Source organism: Aulonocara stuartgranti (genome assembly GCF_965226115.1).
Source record: "Aulonocara stuartgranti genome assembly, chromosome: 16".
Lineage (NCBI taxonomy): Eukaryota > Metazoa > Chordata > Actinopteri > Cichliformes > Cichlidae > Aulonocara > Aulonocara stuartgranti.
The window spans coordinates 3,522,935-3,542,289 of record NC_138952.1 but is presented as its reverse complement, the minus strand read 5'-3'; the positions used below and the strand labels follow the sequence as shown (position 1 = coordinate 3,542,289).

At 43.9% G+C, this 19,355-nt stretch overlaps 3 protein-coding genes across 3 annotated transcripts; all 3 read right to left on the bottom strand.

The window, feature by feature from the left end:
- Nucleotides 1-463: 463 nt before the first annotated feature.
- LOC309690391 (olfactory receptor 2K2-like) lies at nucleotides 464-2,603 on the bottom strand (the record flags this gene model as incomplete). Its single annotated transcript, XM_082507425.1, has 2 exons — nucleotides 464-545; nucleotides 1,705-2,603. The coding sequence occupies 2 exons, from the start codon at nucleotides 2,601-2,603 to the stop codon at nucleotides 464-466; spliced, it is 981 nt and encodes a 326-aa protein (XP_082363551.1).
- Nucleotides 2,604-8,140: 5,537 nt separating this feature from the next.
- Nucleotides 8,141-9,429, bottom strand: LOC309690389 (olfactory receptor 52D1-like; the record flags this gene model as incomplete). Its single annotated transcript, XM_082507423.1, has 2 exons — nucleotides 8,141-8,184; nucleotides 8,526-9,429. The coding sequence occupies 2 exons, from the start codon at nucleotides 9,427-9,429 to the stop codon at nucleotides 8,141-8,143; spliced, it is 948 nt and encodes a 315-aa protein (XP_082363549.1).
- A 2,329-nt stretch (nucleotides 9,430-11,758) lies between these two features.
- LOC309690388 (olfactory receptor 2K2-like) lies at nucleotides 11,759-16,350 on the bottom strand (the record flags this gene model as incomplete). Its single annotated transcript, XM_082507422.1, has 2 exons — nucleotides 11,759-11,856; nucleotides 15,447-16,350. 2 exons carry the CDS (start codon nucleotides 16,348-16,350, stop codon nucleotides 11,759-11,761), a joined length of 1,002 nt encoding a protein of 333 aa, XP_082363548.1.
- Nucleotides 16,351-19,355: the final 3,005 nt, after the last annotated feature.

Genomic DNA, 19,355 nt, shown 5'->3' with positions numbered 1-19,355 from the left:
ACCCTTTCAACTAACCAGACTTGCCAAGTGTAATGAGAAGACAGGACAGTTGTGGGTTTACATTTATTTTGACCTTCAAAAATACATTTAGTGCAAAAATCTTGGAAATGGAAGTAATCTTAGATATACACGAAATATTCCAACTTTCTAACTAATTACACTAGAGGTGTCAACAAGGCCCAGGAGCCGAATTTGGCCCAGCAAAGTAAGAAAAAACAAGTTACAGAAAGCCTTAGAAAACTATACTAACTATAAGTGCGAAACTGAGCTGTGCAATGTGCATATGGCCTGAGGGATGTAACAGTGGGTTATATCACAGTGTTCAGAGTAACAGCCTGCTTGAAGAAACTGTCTTTGCGTGGCTTGTTTTACTAAACAGCGGCAGAGCCTCCTGAATGCAGCAGTTTGAACAGTTCGTGTCCGGGACGTGAGCGGTCTGCAGAGATTTCCTAACACTGGACCTCTACAGGTCCTGGATGGAGGCAAGATCAGCACTGATGATCAGCTCTGCAGATCTGATTGCCTGTTGCAGTCTGGCCCAGTGACTGATGTCCACAGAACAGACTACATGATAGCAATATGGAAGATGACCAGCAGCTCCTGTGGCAGGTTGTAGTTCCTGAGGCAACTTAGGGCCTTCTTCTGGAAAGAGTTTATATGCAAGGATCACTTCAGATCGTGTGGAAAGGTGGATCCTAGGAATCTGAAGGGAACCACAGTAGCTACTGTATTGTTAAGCATCAGAAAAATCTGACTTAAGGATCAGACCAATGATGGTGGTGTCATCAGCGAACTTAAGGAGTTTCACATATGGGACAAGAACAGCAGGGAGAGAACACACCTGTGGGGGAGGCTGGTGAGGGTAGTTTGTGTGTGGGATGTGGAGCTTCTTGGACTCACCTACTGCTGGGAAATGAGCTACCAGAAATTTTTTTTTTTGCAAATTTTACACATTTATTTCTTACTATTTAACAGATTTCTAAATTTTGTCATGTAGAAAAACTGATTTGCACTGTACATCTTTAGCTTCAACTTTCAATCCTTCAAACAATGGAAAAGCCATTTAATTGTACAAGTGTTAAGTAAAAACAGACTTTCATGTTTGATTAAGCAGAAATTCTAAAACTGGTCCAGTTGCTAAAACCTCTGACTGTTTCAATAAGTGTTAAAGAAAAAGAGGATAAAACTGAGAAAACTACTAAAACTGCTTCACATCCATGTGGTTGTGGATCAGATTTATAAGACAGCATAATATCAAAATAGATTGACACTCTGATAGTGCTGCCACATCTAAAACAGTTTGTCTTTTAATCCTTTTCACATGTGCAGTCTCCACGGTGCCTGTTATTTCCTTGAACGGTAATGAGAAGAAAGAGAGTGAAATTTACAGCCTTCCTACATATCAGTGTTTTTTTGGTAATTAGGCAGGTGACCATCAAAAATACATTTAGTGCAAAGACATATACAAAATGTAAATCATCTGGGAAATGCAGATAAATAATAAAACGTCATATCCGCTCACATCAATAGACATGTTTTCAGACAACTCCAAATAAAACACAAATTTCAGTAAAAATTAAACATTTTTTTGGACTTATTTTAAAATGGATGTCAAACAATGGGTGTGACACTTAGCTGTGTGTGAAACTATTTTCTGATCGAATAAAACAAAATTTAGTTCTTTTTAAAATAACAACACTATACAATTTTTTTCGGATTTTGGTCAGTTTGAAACCGTAAATCAGAGGATTCATAATAGGAGGAATGACAAGAAACTCTAATGCTACAAAGTTTTGAAGGGTCTGAGGCAACTCTTTCGAACCCAGTCGCAGACTTATAATATCAGTAAGTACTGCCACAACAAAAGTAAATAATGAGACGAGATGTGGGACACATGTTTGCATGAACTTTGCTCTGTTTTCTATAGACTTTACACATGTTTGAATGATATACATATAGGACCAAACTATAAAAACACCATGAAGCAAATAAATAATTATTATAATATTTGCAAATATTCCATTAACTATAGTTTGTGCTGGAAAACAAGCGAGTTGGACAATACTCCAGTTCATACAGAAGAGTCTGGAAAGATACGGGCTGCATAACTTCAGTCTGGATGTTAGAAAAGCATGCACAGCCATAATGCAGAAAGTTGTTAACCACAAAAAACATGCAAACCTTATGACTCTTTGCTTTGTCATGATAGAGTGGTACTTCAGTGGCTGACATATGGCCACATATCTGTCATATGCCATGAGTGCAAGAATCGACAGTTCACCACAGACAAAAGAATAAATCACCTGAGTCTGAATAAGGCAACCGTAATATGAGATGAGATGAACATCAGAGAGGAGATCCCAGAGAAATTTAGGGTAGAAACCTGCTGTTCCATAAAGTGCATTGATGCAAAAGACACAGAGCAGAATATACATTGATTCATGGAGGTTGCTGTCCAAGATGATGATCACAATGAGAGAAACATTGACGAGGCAAATGATGCAGTAACACAACAAACTGAGGAAAAAGAGAACAAACCTGTGACTGACTGTTTCATTGAAACCTGAAAGAAAAAACATTGTTATTACAGAAACATTATTCATTGTGATTGAGAGATCTAAGTGAAGCCTAGTCGCTCACTGTATCTGTTCTCCTCTCTCCTCTATCAGGTACAGATAACAGCAACACGTGAGCTGGGATTTCAAACCAGCCAATCATTGATCTGGAATGAAAGCTCACAGCTTTGGAAAATCACAGGGGATTTAATATGTATCATGTACTTAACACATAATAAAACAAACCTGCAGGTTCTTGAAAAAGAAATATTAAAACGTTTTACAACTTTATTAAAAAAAATGCTTTCTTCATAATACTGTTAGGAATTTTTTACATTTATGCCAATTAAACATAATTGTCCAGGGCTTGTTGTGGTTTTCTTCTGTTTTTCATTGTAGTCTTTCGTAGTCCAGTCAGATCATTGTTGCTTCAGTGATAATGATCAGGCTCTCTGACGTTTGCTGAAGTCACTAGTAAGACAGTAAGAAGTTCTTGTGAATGTTGCTTTGTCTTTGCCTCTTAGTAACTCTGTGGAAAAAAGAATTGTTTGCACCTGTTACCTGCTACTTACCTGTTACTCTGCCGCCTGCTCACTCTCTACCTTTCCTATTCCACAATGGAAAGAATCCATCCCAGGTACCTCTCCAATTTTCTGCAGAGTGATGTAACCTTATCGTTGCACCACGATCACCCCCTTTTCCTCCAGCCCAGAAAAGAGTAAATCAAAGTTTTTTTTGTGTAAAACCATGGTCTCAGAGATCAGGTTGTAAATTCTGAGTTGCTGCAGGAACCACAACCTCTGCTGGGCCTTCTTCTGGATAGAGTCTATATGTGGGGACCACTTCAGATCGTGTGGAAAGGTGGATCCTAGGAATCTGAAGTGATCCACGGTAAGTACTCTATTTTTAAGGATAGTTAGGGTGAGTCTGAAGGTTCACTGTCACCTCCACAGTCGGGTCCAGATGGTTCTGACTGCAACAGTGGAACAGCTGGTCCACCTCCTGTCTGTACGTGGACTCGTCTTCATTGTGGATCAGACCAGTGATTACCAGTTTGCAAATCATGCGAACAGATCCACAGAAGATGCCATCAATGTAGCTCTCCACTCTGTGCTGAGCCACCAGGAGCAGCGGCAAAGCTACGTCAGAAAGCTCTTTGTGGGTGTTCTCAGAATCTCATCTCCACTTTGTGGTTCTGTTGGCTTCATCAGGTGATGGCCTTCTGCTCGCTTTGGAATGGTTCACAGCTGAGTGTGAAGCAGTGGCAATGAGAATCAGCACCTCCAAATCTGAGGCCATGGTCCTCAGCCGGAAAAGGGTGGAGGGCCAACTTCAGGTCAGGGACGAGTTCCTGCCCCAAGTTTAAGTATCTCGGGGTCTTGTTCATGAGTGACGAGAGACGGGAGATCGACAGACGGATTGGTGCTGCGGCTGCAGTGATATGGATGCAATACCAGTGTGTTGTGGTGAAGAGAGAGCTGAGTGTAAAAGCGAAACTCTTAATTTACTGGTCGATCTACGTCCTTCCCCTCCCCTATGGTCATGAGCTGTGGGTAGTGACCGAGATTGCGGATACAAGCGGCAGAAATGGGCTTCCTCTGAAGGGTGGCTGGCCTCTCCCTTAGAGATAGGGTGAGAAGTTCAGTCTTCCGGGAGGGGATCAGAGTAGAGCAGCTGCTCCTCCACATTGAATAGAGCCAGTTGAGGTTGTTCAGGCATCCTGAGCACCTCCTGAATGAGGTGTTTCGGGCATGTCCCACCAGGAGGAGGCCCCGAGGCAGACCTGGGACATGCTAGAGAGATTTTATCTCTCAGCTGGCTTGGGAATGCCTTGGTGTTCCCCCAGACAAGTTGGAGGAGTTGGCTGAGTAGAGGGTGGTCTGAGCTTCTCTGCTAGGGCTGCGGCCCCTGTGACCCGGCCCCGGATAAGCAGATGGATGGATGGATGATCTTTGTGGATTACAGCTCAGCTTTCTATACAATCATCCTGGATATCCTCTTCACCAAACTGGTCACTCTTGGCCTTTGACTTTCTCACCAACCGGCCCCAGACTGTAAGACTTGACCCCTATCTCTCCTCCACTCGCATGCTGAGCACTGGCTCCCCACAAGGCTGTGTGCTGAGCCCCCTCCTGTATTGTCTCTAGACCTAAGACTGCAGTTCGACCCACAACAACAACATCATCATCAAGTTTGCTGAAGACACCACATTAGTCAGACTTATCTCAAAGGGAGACGAGGCAGACTACAGAGAGGAAGTCCTGAAGTTGACATCATGGTGTTCAGAGAAAAAACTAGCACTGACCACTATGGAAACCAAAGAGATCATTGTCGACTTCAGGTGGCACAGCACTGACTTAGGCCCCCGATACATCAACAGTGATGGTTGGAGAGGGTCCACACCTTCCGGTTTTCCAAGAAGCACAAACTGGACTCCAACCTGCTGCTGATCTTCTACTGCTCGTCCATTGACAGCCTGCTGACATACTGCCTCAAAGTAAGGTACGGCAGCTGACCAGATGGGAACAGAGTGAAGCTTCACAGTGTAATCAAGGCAGCACAGAAGATGAGGGAAGCGCTACAGGTGCATCAGCACAAACACTGACAGACTTAGGAACAGTTCCTTTGCAAAAACCATGAGCACCCTGAACTCACAGATGAACCGACGACACAGTTTCACCCCCCAATTCAAGCCTCTCCTCTATACACAGAATATACAAACACTACCACCACTGTGCAATATTTAATTTATGTCAAAATACCTCACTGTAAATATAGACTATTTATTTTTTCCAATATTTGTATATTTGATATTGACCTGCCCATATGTATACAGTGCCACAGAACTGTGCACCTCACCCCCCTTTCTTCTTTCCCCACATGTCTGCACTGGGTAGGAGATGCTCTGAATCTCTTTGTACATGTGTATAGTGACAATAAAAGGCATTCTAGTCAATCTGTCAGGAACCTGGGTCCTTTTGACCCAGCGTTTTGTGTTTTCTATTATTGTCATTTTGGTTCTGTTCTTCCTCGGTTAGTGTTCTTTTCTTTCTGCCCGTGTATCCCTGTGTCCAGTCTGCGTTTCTGAGTCTGTGTCATTACCTGTATGTGTTTCCTGTTTTACTTGGAAGGTCTCTTTCTTATGTCTGTGTTCTGTTTACGTTTCCCTTATGTAGCACTCATGTGCGTGTTTCGAATACTCCCAGATCAAAACAAGAGTATGTCACCCAAATTTGACATCAAAGAGCTCAAAGATTTGGACCAGTAGGTTCGGCTACGTACAGGAGAGGCGAACTGAATGAGACTCAGACAACCGCGAGTTTTGAAAAATAACCGGAATTGTATTTTTCTTTTCAATTAGAAATAACAGGACATTATGACAAACATACAAAACACTTACAAATGAAATTATTCCCTTTCGGTACCAGTACTCTCTTAATAATACCTTTTGGCAAAATCACAGTGATCACTTGATGGAAAAAAAGAAATCTTACCTGGGTGCACCCTTTCTAGAGGTACAGTTCACATCCAACAATGAACCACAATTTCAATCATCAGCATATAAATGTTAACACTTATTTGCATTTTCACAGACTTCGTTAACAAATAGCAACAGTTAATCAGCTGGAGGGTTATTTCCAACCGCTCACACTCACTTTTGTTCACATTCATGGAATGTACAGAGTCCGTAAAACGAGTCCTTAAAACCACCCGCCCGTGAGTCCAGGGGGATGTGTGTGAAGAAGGGGGACTACGAGTACAAAATGGCGTGGTGTGTTTCTGTTTTGTTGCATCTGGCCTACCACACTCTGATGTGCAGGACAGAACAAAGTCATTTGGTCCTTCAACGGGGTTGGCTCGCCATCAATTTCAGGATCCGTTGGAATGCACCAGGAAGATACAAACCAAAGAAACAAAAAAAAAAAAACCCCCAAAACCAAACAAAAGAAAAAAAACCTGACCTGTCAACGACAGTGTCATGGGACATATTAAGTTCCTCATAAAATCACAATTCACACATTCACTTCAACTGCTGGGTTTCAGTAAATTGAACAAAGTTTCCTACAGAACATTCCTAAACAATTATCATTAAACACTGGAACATTTTACTTGCAAGGCATTCATGAAACACAGATAAATAATGAACAAGTAAAACACTTTGCTCACCGATCTCAGAATTAGAAAGACGGAGCAGCGCGAGATGGCGCACGACCGATGAAATGGCGTCGTCTCTAACTCCCGACCTTTCTCGACTAAGCAATGTAAAAAGAACCAGCTAATTACTCGTCTTAGCAATATACATACAGTAAAACAATCTTTCGTAAACAGTGAGTGCTAGCTCTCCGTCTATATTACTCTTTTTCATACCTCGTCTCAGTAAATCGCCGTGTCTCGTTTCCTCACTAGCTTGCTCATGGAAGGTTCGCGAGCGGAAGAGAGAAAAGAAAAATCTGTGTCCTCCTAGGCAGGGGCGGCAGGCGGAGCCTGTACCACGTTTCAGCAGCTCATTGGCCTAGAGTAGCACGTGTCTAAACCAGAACAGTTAACTCCTTAACGGCTGCACCTATGGTTTATTCATTACAAATGAAGTGTGCTGTTTAGATTAATGATTCTTTTATTCTGGTGTATTCTAGTTAAGCCATACTCAAATATGGGTTACACTTACCTCGTCAGCTGTTATGTCCCCCAGATATGTTTCCCTCCTGTTTCCCATCCCCTGATTACTGGTATGTGTATTTATACTGTAGTGTGTGTTCACCCGTCCTCATTGCTGGTTCGTCTGTGTTGTTTCCCACGGTCTCTCTGTGTCTCTCTGTGTCTCTCTGTCTCTCCCGTGTATTTCCCCGTGTATTTCCCCTGACCTCCCTGCATCGTCATTTCTGGTTTGTTTTGTTAGTTTTGCCCAGTTTAGGTTTTCCAGTTTCATGTCCACCCGCACCGTTTGCTGTTTGTATTTTCTCTTGTCATTAAACTCAGGTGCACCCGAGCTGCCGCTTCCTGGTCCTAAATAATTCCCACACGGCTTGCCCCGGCAGACCGTGACAGTGTCAGTTTAGAAGGTCAAGAACAGCAGGGAGAGAACACGCCTATTGGGGAGGCCTTTGCTGGTAGTTTGTGTGTGGGATGTGGTGCTTCTTGGCCTCACCTGCTGCTGAGAAATGAGCTACCAGATCTTTTCTTTTTGCAATTGTACAGCAATACTATTTCTTACTGTTTAACAGATTTCTCATCTCTTTTTACTTAATACAGTAAAAAGAAACATTTTGTCATGTAGAAAAACTGATTTGCACTGTACATCTTTAGCTTCAACTTTCAATCCTTCAAATAATGGAAAAGCCATTTAATTGTACAAGTGTTAAGTAAAAACAGACTTTCATGTTTGATTAAGCAGAAATTCTAAAACTGGTCCAGTTGCTAAAACCTCTGACTGTTTCAATAAGTGTTAAAGAAAAAGAGGATAAAACTGAGAAAACTACTAAAACTGCTTCACATCCATGTGGTTGTGGATCAGATTTATAAGACAGCATAATATCAAAATAGATTGACACTCTGATAGTGCTGCCACATCTAAAACAGTTTGTCTTTTAATCCTTTTCACATGTGCAGTCTCCATGGTGCCTGTTATTTCCTTGAACAGTAATGAGAAGAAAGAGAGTGAAATTTAAAGCCTTTCTACATATCAGTGTTTTTTTGGTAATTAGGCAGGTGACCATCAAAAATACATTTAGTGCAAAGACATCTACAAAATGTAAATCATCTGCAGATAAATAATAAAACGTCATATCCGCTCACATCAATAGACATGTTTTCAGACAACTCCAAATAAAACACAAATTTCAGTAAAAATTAAACATTTTTTTGGACTTATTTTAAAATGGATGTCAAACAATGGGTGTGACACTTAGCTGTGTGTGAAACTATTTTCTGATCGAATAAAACAAAATTTAGTTACTTTTAAAATAACAACACTATAAAATCGTTTTCGAATTTTGGTCAGTTTGAAACCGTAAATTAGAGGATTCATAATAGGAGGAATGACAAGAAACTCTAATGCTACAAAGTTTTGAAGGGACTGAGGCAACTCTTTCGAACCCAGTCGCATACTTATAATATCAGTAAGTACTGCCACAACAAAAGTAAATAATGAGACGAGATGTGGGACACATGTTTGCATGAACTTTGCCCTGTTTTCTATAGACTTTACACATGTTTGAATGATATACATATAGGACCAAACTATAAAAACACCATGAAGCAAATAAATAATTATTGTAATATTTGCAGATATAGCATTGATTGCAGTTTGTGCTGGAAAACAAGCGAGTTGAACAATAATCCAGTTCACACAGAAGAGTGTGGAAATATACGGGCTGCATAACTTCAGTCTGGATGTTAGAAAGGCATTCACAGCCACAATGCAGAAAGTTGTGAACCACAAAAAACAAGCAAACCTAATGACTCTTTGCTTTGTCATGATAGAGTGGTACTTCAGTGGCTGACATATGGCCACATATCTGTCATATGCCATGAGTGCAAGAATCGACAATTCGCCGCAGACAAAAGAATAAATCACCTTAGTCTGAATAAGGCAACCGTAATATGAGATGAGATGAACATCAGAGAGGAGATCCCAGAGAAATTTAGGGTAGAAACCTGCTGTTCCATAAAGTGCATTGATGCAAAAGACACAGAGCAGAATATACATTGATTCATGGAGGTTGCTGTCCAAGATGATGATCACAATGAGAGAAACATTGACGAGGCAAATGATGCAGTAACACAACAAACTGAGGAAAAAGAGAACAAACCTGTGACTGACTGTTTCATTGAAACCTGAAAGAAAAAACGTTGTTATTACAGAAACATTATTCATTGTGATTGAGAGATCTAAGTGAAGCCTAGTCGCTCACTGTATCTGGTCTCTGTTCTCCTCTCTCCTCTATCAGGTACAGATAACAGCAACACGTGAGCTGGGATTTCAAACCAGCCAATCATTGATCTGGAATGAAAGCTCACAGCTTTGGAAGATCACAGGGGATTTAATATGTATCATGTACTAAACACATAATAAAACAAACCTGCAGGTTCTTGAAAAAGAAATATTAAAAAGTTTTACAACTTTATTTAAAAAATGCTTTCTTCATAATACTGTTAGGAATTTCTTACATTTATGCCAATTAAACATAATTGTCCAGGGCTTGTTGTGGTTTTCTTCTGTTTTTCGTTTGTAGTCTTTCGTAGTCCAGTCAGATCATTGTTGCTTCAGTGATAATGATCAGGCTCTCTGACGTTTGCTGAAGTCACTAGTAAGACAGTAAGAAGTTCTTGTGAATGTTGCTTTGTCTTTGCCTCTTAGTAACTTTGTGGAAAAAAAGACTTGTTTGCACCTGTTACCTTCTACTTACCTGTTACTCTGCCGCCTGCTCACTCTCAACTTTTCCTATTCCACAATGGAAAGAATCCATCCCAGGTACCTCTCCAATTTTCTGCAGAGTGGTGTAACCTTATCGTTGCACCACGATCACCCCCTTTTCCTCCAGCACAGAAAAGAGTAAATCAAAGGTTTTTTTGTGTAAAACCATGGTCTCAGAGATCAGGTTGTAAATTCTGAGTTGCTGCAGGAACCACAACCTCTGCTGGGCCTTCTTCTGGATAGAGTCTATATGTGGGGACCACTTCAGATCGTGTGGAAAGGTGGATCCTAGGAATCTGAAGTCATCCACGGTAAGTACTCTATTTTAAAGGATAGTTAGGGTGAGTCTGAAGGTTCACTGTCACCTCCACAGTTTGGTCCGGATGGTTCTGACTGCAACAGTGGAACAGCTGGTCCACCTCCTGTCTGTACGTGGACTTGTCTTCATTGTGGATCAGACCAAGTATTACCAGTTTGCAAATCATGCGAACAGATCCATAGAAGATGCCATCAACATAGCTCTCCACTCTGTGCTGAGCCACCTGGAGCAGCGGCAAAGCTACGTCAGAAAGCTCTTTGTGGGGTTTGTCAGAATCTCTTCTCTAGTTTGTGGTTCTGTTGGCTTCATCAGGTAATGGCCTTCTGCTCGCTTTGGAATGGTTCACAGCTGAGTGTGAAGCAGTGGCAATGAGAATCAGCACCTCCAAATCTGAGGCCATGATCCTCAGCCGGAAAAGGGTGGAGGGCCCACTTCAGGTCAGGGACGAGTTCCTGCCCCAAGTTTAAGTATCTCGGGGTCTTGTTCATGAGTGACGAGAGACGGGAGATCGACAGACGGATTGGTGCTGTGGCTGCAGTAATATGGACGATATACCATTGTGTTGTGGTGAAGAGAGAGCTGAGTGTAAAAGCGAAGCTCTCAAGTTACTGGTCGATCTACGTCCCTCCCCTCCACTATAGTCATGAGCTGTGGGTAGTGACCGAAAGAACGAGATTGCGGATACAAGCGGCAGAAATGGGCTTCCTCTGAAGGGTGGCTGGCCTCTCCCTTAGAGATAGGGTGAGAAGTTCAGTCTTCCGGGAGGGGCTCAGAGTAGAGCAGCTGCTCCTCCATATTAAATAGAGCCAGTTGAGGTTGTTCGGGCATCCTGGGCGTCTCCTGAATGAGGTGTTTCGGGCATGTCCCACCAGGAGGAGGCCCCGGGGCAGACCTGGGACACACTAGAGAGATTTTATCTCTCAGCTGGCTTGGGAATGCCTTGGTGTTCCCCCAGACAAGTTTGAGGAGGTGGCTGAGGAGAGGGTGGTCTGGGCTTCTCTGCTAGGGCTGCGGCCCCTGTGACCCGGCCCCGGATAAGCAGATGGATGGATGGATGCTCTTTGTGGATTACAGCTCAGCTTTCTATACAATCATCCTGGATATCCTCTTCACCAAACTGGTCACTCTTGGCTTTTGACTTTCTCACCAACCGGCCCCAGACTGTAAGACTTGGCCCCCATCTCTCCTCCACTCGCATGCTGAGCACTGGCTCCCCACAAGGCTGTGTGCTGAGCCCCCTCCTGTATTGTCTCTAGACCTAAGACTGCAGTTCGACCCACAACAACAACATCATCATCAAGTTTGCTGAAGACACCACATTAGTCAGATTTATCTCAAAGGGAGAAGAGGCAGACTACAGAGAGGAAGTCCTGAAGTTGACATCATAGTGTTCAGAGAAAAAAAAAACTAGCACTGACCACTATGGAAACCAAAGAGATCATTGTCGACTTCAGGTGGCACAGCACTGACTTAGGCCCCCGATACATCAACAGTGATGGTTGGAGAGGGTCCAACTGTTCGTCCATTGACAGCCTGCTGACATACTGCATCAAAGTAAGGTACGGCAGCTGACCAGATGGGAACAGAGTGAAGCTTCACAGTGTAATCACGGCAGCACAGAAGATTATTGGCTGCCCTCTCCCCTCCTTGTCAGACATTTATTTCACCCGCTGCCTCAACAGAGCAACAAACATCATCAAGGGCAGCTCCCACCCAGGTTTTGACCTGTTCGACCTGCTTCCCTCAGGGAAGCGCTACAGGTGCATCAGCACAAACACTGACAGACTTAGAAACAGTTCCTGGGCCCCGGTCTGGATGGGCCTGGGCCCCCTTTCCCTGGCGGGTCGTGGAGTATGGGAGTGCCTACTGGGGTCAGCGGGGGAGCTGGCCCCAGGGAGGGGTCATCTGCCCCTTACTTCCTTCCCTCCCCATCTCCAGTTGCCTCCCTCTTTCCGCTCCACCACAACCACCCACACATGCAGGGCCTTGGAGTAGGGGTATGTCACCAGGGTGCAGAGGAGGCTACCCCCCCCCCCCCCCCCCCTCTGTCCCCTTCTGGCTGCCTCTGCCTCAATTTTATCCCACAACTTAGACATTCACATTACTCACACTCTCATTACACATACATATAGGATCTTGGGGGTGGGCACGATACACGGAGTCCAAATTACCATCAGGGTGTATACCTCACCCCTGGCGTCGTTGCCCACCTCTCAATTTTGAATACACGTAGACATTGAGGGCTAGCAGGAGGGACTATGCGCTTACCTGCTGCTCTCTGGCAGGTAGCTCCATGCCCTCCTGGGTTTTAATTGCACCTTAGAACACACATGCATCAACACTACAATGAGCGGGTGGAGGGAGGTTTGGAGTCTTCTCTCACCCAGTTCTCTGCGGCCTGCTGGAGCGGGGGGGCTAGGAGGAGTTGGCCGTCCAACTGCGGTCTGGAGTGTGGGGCCTCCCTGCTGCTGCGGAGTCGGGGCGGTCTGCCTCTCCCCACCGCAGGGAAAAGGGTAACACCACCTGGGTCTGGGTGCAGTTCCCCCCTCCAGGGGCAAGGGTACCTAGACCCGGTTCGTAGAGTACACTTGGGGAGTGTGATCGTGTGTACAGCGTCTCTTTATGTCTGTCTCCACGTTGGTTGAGTGTGGAGTAAGTGCATATGAGAGCATGAGGGTGGGAATGGATGTTTGTGTCTGTGTGTGCCTGTATGTCTGTGTCTATATGTCAGGTTGGGTATCAGACGCCACCTCTCTGGGGACATCTCAGGCCCTCCAAGGTTTGGAGGCCTATCTCCACCCACCACCACTTCCCCTGCCGGTGGCGGACTCCCTCAGGTGTCGGTGCGTTGGTGGTTCTTTGTGTCTGGGGGTGGGCGTCCGGGTACACACCGGCTCACTCCTTGGCGGCCGCTTATCGGGGCCTGGAGCCTGGGGCTCGCTCGGGCCACTTCGGAGGTGGGGTACCCCCGGCCTCTCGGCCTGGGGCTCGGTCACTCAGGCACAGCTGGCTGCCGGCGGAGCTCATGGGCGCGTCACTGCAACTCCCCCTGGCTTCTGCTCCGCGGCTGCTGAGTGAACCCTCATCTGGGACTCTCCTCAGCTCTTACTGGGACAGTGGCGCGGCTGCCCCTCTGTTGGTCTTCCTTGGTCTCTTGTGTTCTGGGGGCCTCTGGATGTCTGGAGTTTTGATCTCCTCCATACCTGCCTCATACCCTGGAGGACGGGGCTGTGGCTCCCCACACTCCCTAGCAGATCGTTACATGGAGAAACCTTTGGAATGCAAGCATGCTGATCCACACAGGTATGCACACAGGTGTACACACGGGTATTCACAGACGCGGACTACAGCTTTCTTGGCTGCTGCCTCAAAGCACATTGTGCGCTGTCTATTTTGCGTGCTGCACAATATCGTTTATTATTTAGAATCTACTGATATCTACTGCTAGCTAGTTTATTGTGATGGTGCCGTTTTTTTTTATTATGTTGCTCTTTGTTGTTTGCTTTCTCTTCTGTTTTTTTTCTCCATACAGGTGACCCAGGTGTTTTGTTTTTTTTGTTTTTTTTTGTTTTTTCTTTCTTCCCCCCCTTCTCACCGTCTCTTCTCCCCTTTGGTTTTCTTTCTCTCCCTCTCTTTCTTTCATTCTCTCTCCCTGTCCTATCCCACAATCATGTCTGTCCCGTTTGTAGCAACTGAAAATAAAATAAATTCATAATTATAATAAAGGTCAATCAAATGGACCAATATGGCAAGGCCATGATGATCCACTTGGTAAAATAAATCCGCTTGGCATCTTTCTTGGCCTTAAGAGAACAATTCTGATGGCTAAAGATCCAAACGGGACACAAAAAAAAAAAAGAAAAAAAAAGAAAGAAACAGTTCCTTTGCAAAAGCCATGAGTACCCTGAACTCACACACGAACCGACGACACAGTTTCACCCCCCAATTCAAGCCTCTCCTCTATACACAGAATATACAAAAACTACCACTACTGTGCAATATTCAATTTATGTCAAATACCCCACTGTAAAAATAGACTTATTTATTTTTTTTCAGTATTTGTATATTTGACATTTTTTGATATTGACCTGCTCATATGTATACAGTGCCACGGAACTGTGCACCTCACCCCCCTTTCTTCTTTTCCCACATGTCTGCACTGGGTATGAGATGCTCTGAATCTCTTTGTACATGTGTATAGTGACAATAAAAGGCATTCTAGTCAATCAGTTTAGAGGGTCAAGAACAGCAGGGAGAGAACACGCCTATTGGGGAGGCCTTTGCTGGTAGTTTGTGTGTGGTATGTGGTGCTTCTTGGCCTCACCTGCTGCTGGGAAATGAGCTACCAGAATTTTTTTTTTTTTTTTTTTTACAATTGTACACATTTATTTCTTACTGTTTAACAGATTTCTCATTTCTTTTACTTAATACAGTAAAAACAAACACATTGTAATGTAGAAAAACTGATTTGCACTGTAAATATTCAGCTTTAACTTTCAATCCTTCAAACAATGGAAAAGCCATTTAATTGTACAAGTGTTAAGTAAGAACAGACTTTCATGTTTGATTAAGCAGAAATTCTAAAACTGGTCCAGTTGCTAAAACCTCTGACTGTTTCAATAAGTGTTAAGGATAAAGAGGATAAAACTGAGAAAACTACTAAAACTGCTTCACATCCATGTGGTTGTGGATCAGATTTATAAGACAGCATAATATCAAAATAGATTGACACTCTGATAGTGCTGCCACATCTAAAACAGTTTGTCTTTTAATCCTTTTCACATGTGCAGTCTCCACGGTGCCTGTTATTTCCTTGAACAGTAATGAGAAGGAAGACTGAAATTTACAGCCTTTCTACATATCAGTGTTTTTTTGTTAATTAGGCAGGTGACCATCAAAAATACATTTAGTGCAAAGACATCTACAAAATGTAAATCATCTGGGAAATGCAGATAAATAATAAAACATCATATCCGCTCACATCAATAGACATGTTTTCAGACAACTCCAAATAAAACACAAATTTCAGTAAAAATTAAACATTTTTTTGGACTTATTTTAAAATGGATGTCAAACAATGGGTGTGACACTTAGCTGTGTGTGAAACTATTTTCTGATCGAATAAAACAAAAAATAGTTCCTTTTAAAATAACAACACTATAAATTTTTTTTCGGATTTTGGTCAGTTTGAAACCGTACATCAGAGGATTCATAATAGGAGGAATGACAAGAAATTCTATTACTACAAAGTTTTGAAGGGTCCGATGCAACTCTTTCGAACCCAGTCGCATACTTATAACATCAGTAAGTACTGCCACAACAAAAGTAAATAATGAGATGAGATGTGGGACACATGTTTGCATGAACTTTGCTCTGTTTTCTATAGACTTTACACATGTTTGAATGATATACATATAGGACCAAACTATAAAAACACCATGAAGCAAATAAATAATTATTGTAATATTTGCAAATATGCCATTAACTATAGTTTGTGCTGGAAAACAAGCGAGTTGAACAATAATCCAGTTCACACAGAAGAGTGTGGAAAGATACGGGCTGCATAACTTCAGTCTGGATGTTAGAAAGGCATTCACAGCCATAATGCAGAAATTTGTGAACCACAAAAAGCATGCAAACCTTATGACTCTTTGCTTTGACATGATAGAGTGGTACTTCAGTGGCTGACATATGGCCACATATCTGTCATATGCCATGAGTGCAAGAATTGAGAGTTCGCCGCAGAGAAAAGAATAAATCACCTTAGTCTGAATAAGGCAACCATAATATGAAATGAGATGAACATCAGAGAGGAGATCCCAGAGAAATTTGGGAAAGAAACCTGCTGTTCCATAAAGTGCATTGATGCAAAAGACACAGAGCAGAATATACATTGATTCATGGAGGTTGCTGTCCAAGATGATGATCACAATGAGAGAAACATTTAGCAGGCAAATGATGCAGTAGCAAAACAAACTGAGGAAAAAGAGAACAAACCTGTGACTGACTGTTTCATTGAAACCTGAAAGAAAAAACATTGTTATTACAGAAACATTATTCATTGTGATTGAGAGACCTAAGTGAAGCCTAGTCGCTCACTGTATCTGGTCTCTGTTCTCCTCTCTCCTCTATCAGGTACAGATAACAGCAACACGTGAGCTGGGATTTCAAACCAGCCAATCATTGATCTGGAATGAAAGCTCACAGCTTTGGAAAATCACAGGGGATTTAATATGTATCATGTACTAAACACATAATAAAACAAACCTGCAGGTTCTTGAAAAAGAAATTTTAAAAGTTTTACAACTTTATTTAAAAGATGCTTTCTTCATAATACTGATAGGAATTTCTTACATTTATGCCAATTAAACATATTTGTCCAGGACTTGTTGTGGTTCTCTTCTGTTTTTCGTTTGTAGTCTTTCGTAGTCCAGTCAGATCATTGTTGCTTCAGTGATAATGATCAGGCTCTCTGACGTTTGCTGAAGTCACTAGAAAGACAGTAAGAAGTTCTTGTGAATGTTGCTTTGTCTTTGCCTCTTAGTAACTCTGTGGAAAAAAGAATTGTTTGCAGCTGTTACCTGCTACTTACCTGTTACTCTGCCGCCTGCTCACTCTCTACCTTTCCTATTCCACAATGGAAAGATTCTATCCCAGGTACCTCTCCAATTTTCTGCAGAGTGATGTAACCTTATCGTTGCACCACGATCACCCCCTGTTCCTCCAGCCCAGAAAAGAGTAAATCAAAAGTTTTTTTGCATAAAACCATGGTCTCAGAGATCAGGTTGTAAATTCTGAGTTGCTGCAGGAACCATAACCTCTGCTGGGCCTTCTTCTGGATAGAGTCTTTATGTGGGGACCACTTCAGATCGCGTGGAAAGGTGGGTCCTAGGAATCTGACGTGATCCATGGTAAGTATTCTATTTTTAAGTATAGTTAGGGCGAGTCTGAAGGTTCACTGTCACGTCCACAGTCGGGTCCTGGTGGTTCTGACTGCAACAGTGGAACAGCTGGTCCACATCCTGTCTGTACGTGGACTCGTCTTCATTGTGGATCAGACCAGTGATTACCAGTTTGAAAATCATGCGAACAGATCCATAGAAGATGCCATCAATGTAGCTCTCCACTCTGTGCTGAGCCACCTGGAGCAGTGGCAAAGCTACGTCCGAAAGCTCTTTGTGGGTGTTCTCAGAATCTCATCTCTAGTTTGTGGTTCTGTTGGCTTCATTGGGTGATGGCCTTCTGCTTGCTTTGGAACGGTTCACAGCTGAGTTTGAAGCAGTGGGAATGAGAATCAGCACCTCCAAATCTGAGGCCATGGTCCTCAGCCGGAAAAGGGTGGAGGGCCCACTTCAGGTCAGGGACGAGTTCCTGCCCCAAGTGTCATGGCCTGGGGGATCGGCGAGATGCTGATCGGCCTTTTCTGTCTTTTTCTCTCTCTCGTGCTCTCTCTCTCTCCTCCTCTCCATCACCGGGCAAGAACTCATTGTGGGTTCACGCCCTCGGCCCACGCCCACACCCACAGAAAAGAACACATCTGATGCCCATCAAGGTGAACGGCATTTAAGCCAGGAGGTGACTGCTGGACTTCGCTGGATCTTTGTCTGCCACGCGTCAGTGAAAGTCAAGCTACAGCTCAAGATAAGTCATGTGTCTTTTGTGAATATCGTTCTCATTCCTGTCTCCTTATCTACAGTGCCCCTGGATTACCTTTCCCGTGTGAATCTGTGTGTCAAGTGTGAAAAGAAGGACTGTTGTCGTGTATGTGGAGAGTTGGAGAGCGAGTGATTTCCCCCTTGGATTTCCCTTGTGTTCAGCTGATTCAGGAGTCCCGCGTTTGAGTCCCCTGCATTGAACCTTAACATAACGATCCAGCCAGAATATGGACTCAGCGGACTCTGCTGCCCAGCAGCACGTCCTCACGGCCAAGGAGGTTTTGGAACGCCAACAACAAATGCTGCAGCTCATCAATCAGTAGTTGGCCGCTCTAACGCAGGCCCTTGCTCAGCGCGTACCCCTGGTAAGCCCAGCAGCCTCTCCTCCCTCTGTCTCCTCACAGTTACCGGCTTCTGAGCCTCCAGCACCCGGGCCTTTGGCTTCGCCTCATCCCACTCGCTTGGAGCCCCTGGCGCGAGCTTTGCCAACACCAGAAACCTTTGCGGGTGAGTTTCACCAGTGTGCCAGTTTTCTGACCCAAATAACAATGCAGTTTAGACAGTTGTGGAGGACATATGAAACTGACGAGGCTAAGATTGCCTTTTTTGTCCAGCTCTTACGCAGACCGGCTTTAAACTGGGCTCAAGCTGTTTTGAAAACTGACGTCAGCATCTCGTACAAGGATTTTCTTGCTAAATTTAAATGTGTGATTGAGAGAGGTACTGGCGCTGATGCAGCATCTCACCATTTACTAAATCTTAAGCAGGGAAGACGAAGTATGGCGGAATACTCCATTTTGTTCTGGACGTTGGCCGAAGAGACCGGGTGGGGGCAGCCAGCATTGATAAGTACTTTGTTGAACAACGTGTGTGATGAGTTAAAGGGCAAACTAGTGATAAGAGAGTTATCTAAAACTTTGTCTGATGTGATAACGTTGTGTGTAAAGGTGGATGGGCATTTACGTGCGCGCCGCAGAACTGAGGACTACGTTTCCCAGATATCTCTGGGACGCGGCGAAGCAGCATCGGGCGGAAGCGCCACGAGTGGCGGAAGAGATTCAGAGTCGCAGGACATGGAGGAGGGTGAGCAACCTATGCAGCTGGGTCGCTCTCGCCTTTCCCCTGAGGAAAGGCACCATCGGTGGAGGGCCGGTGAGTGTTTCTATTGCGGCCGTAAGGGTCATGTTGCCAATGTTTGCCCGTCTCTGCCAAAAGGCCGCAGTAGAGAGGAGAATTCAAGTGGACGAGGTCTCTAGTTCACAGTCTCCTCCACGGCTCATGCTAGCAGCTAAATTAACGGTGCAGCTTCAGGTCCACCCTCTTAAGGCTCTAATCGATTCAGGAGCGGAACAGAACTTTATTGACGCTTCGCTGGCCCGACGATTAAATCTGAATTCTGAGCCTCTGCCACA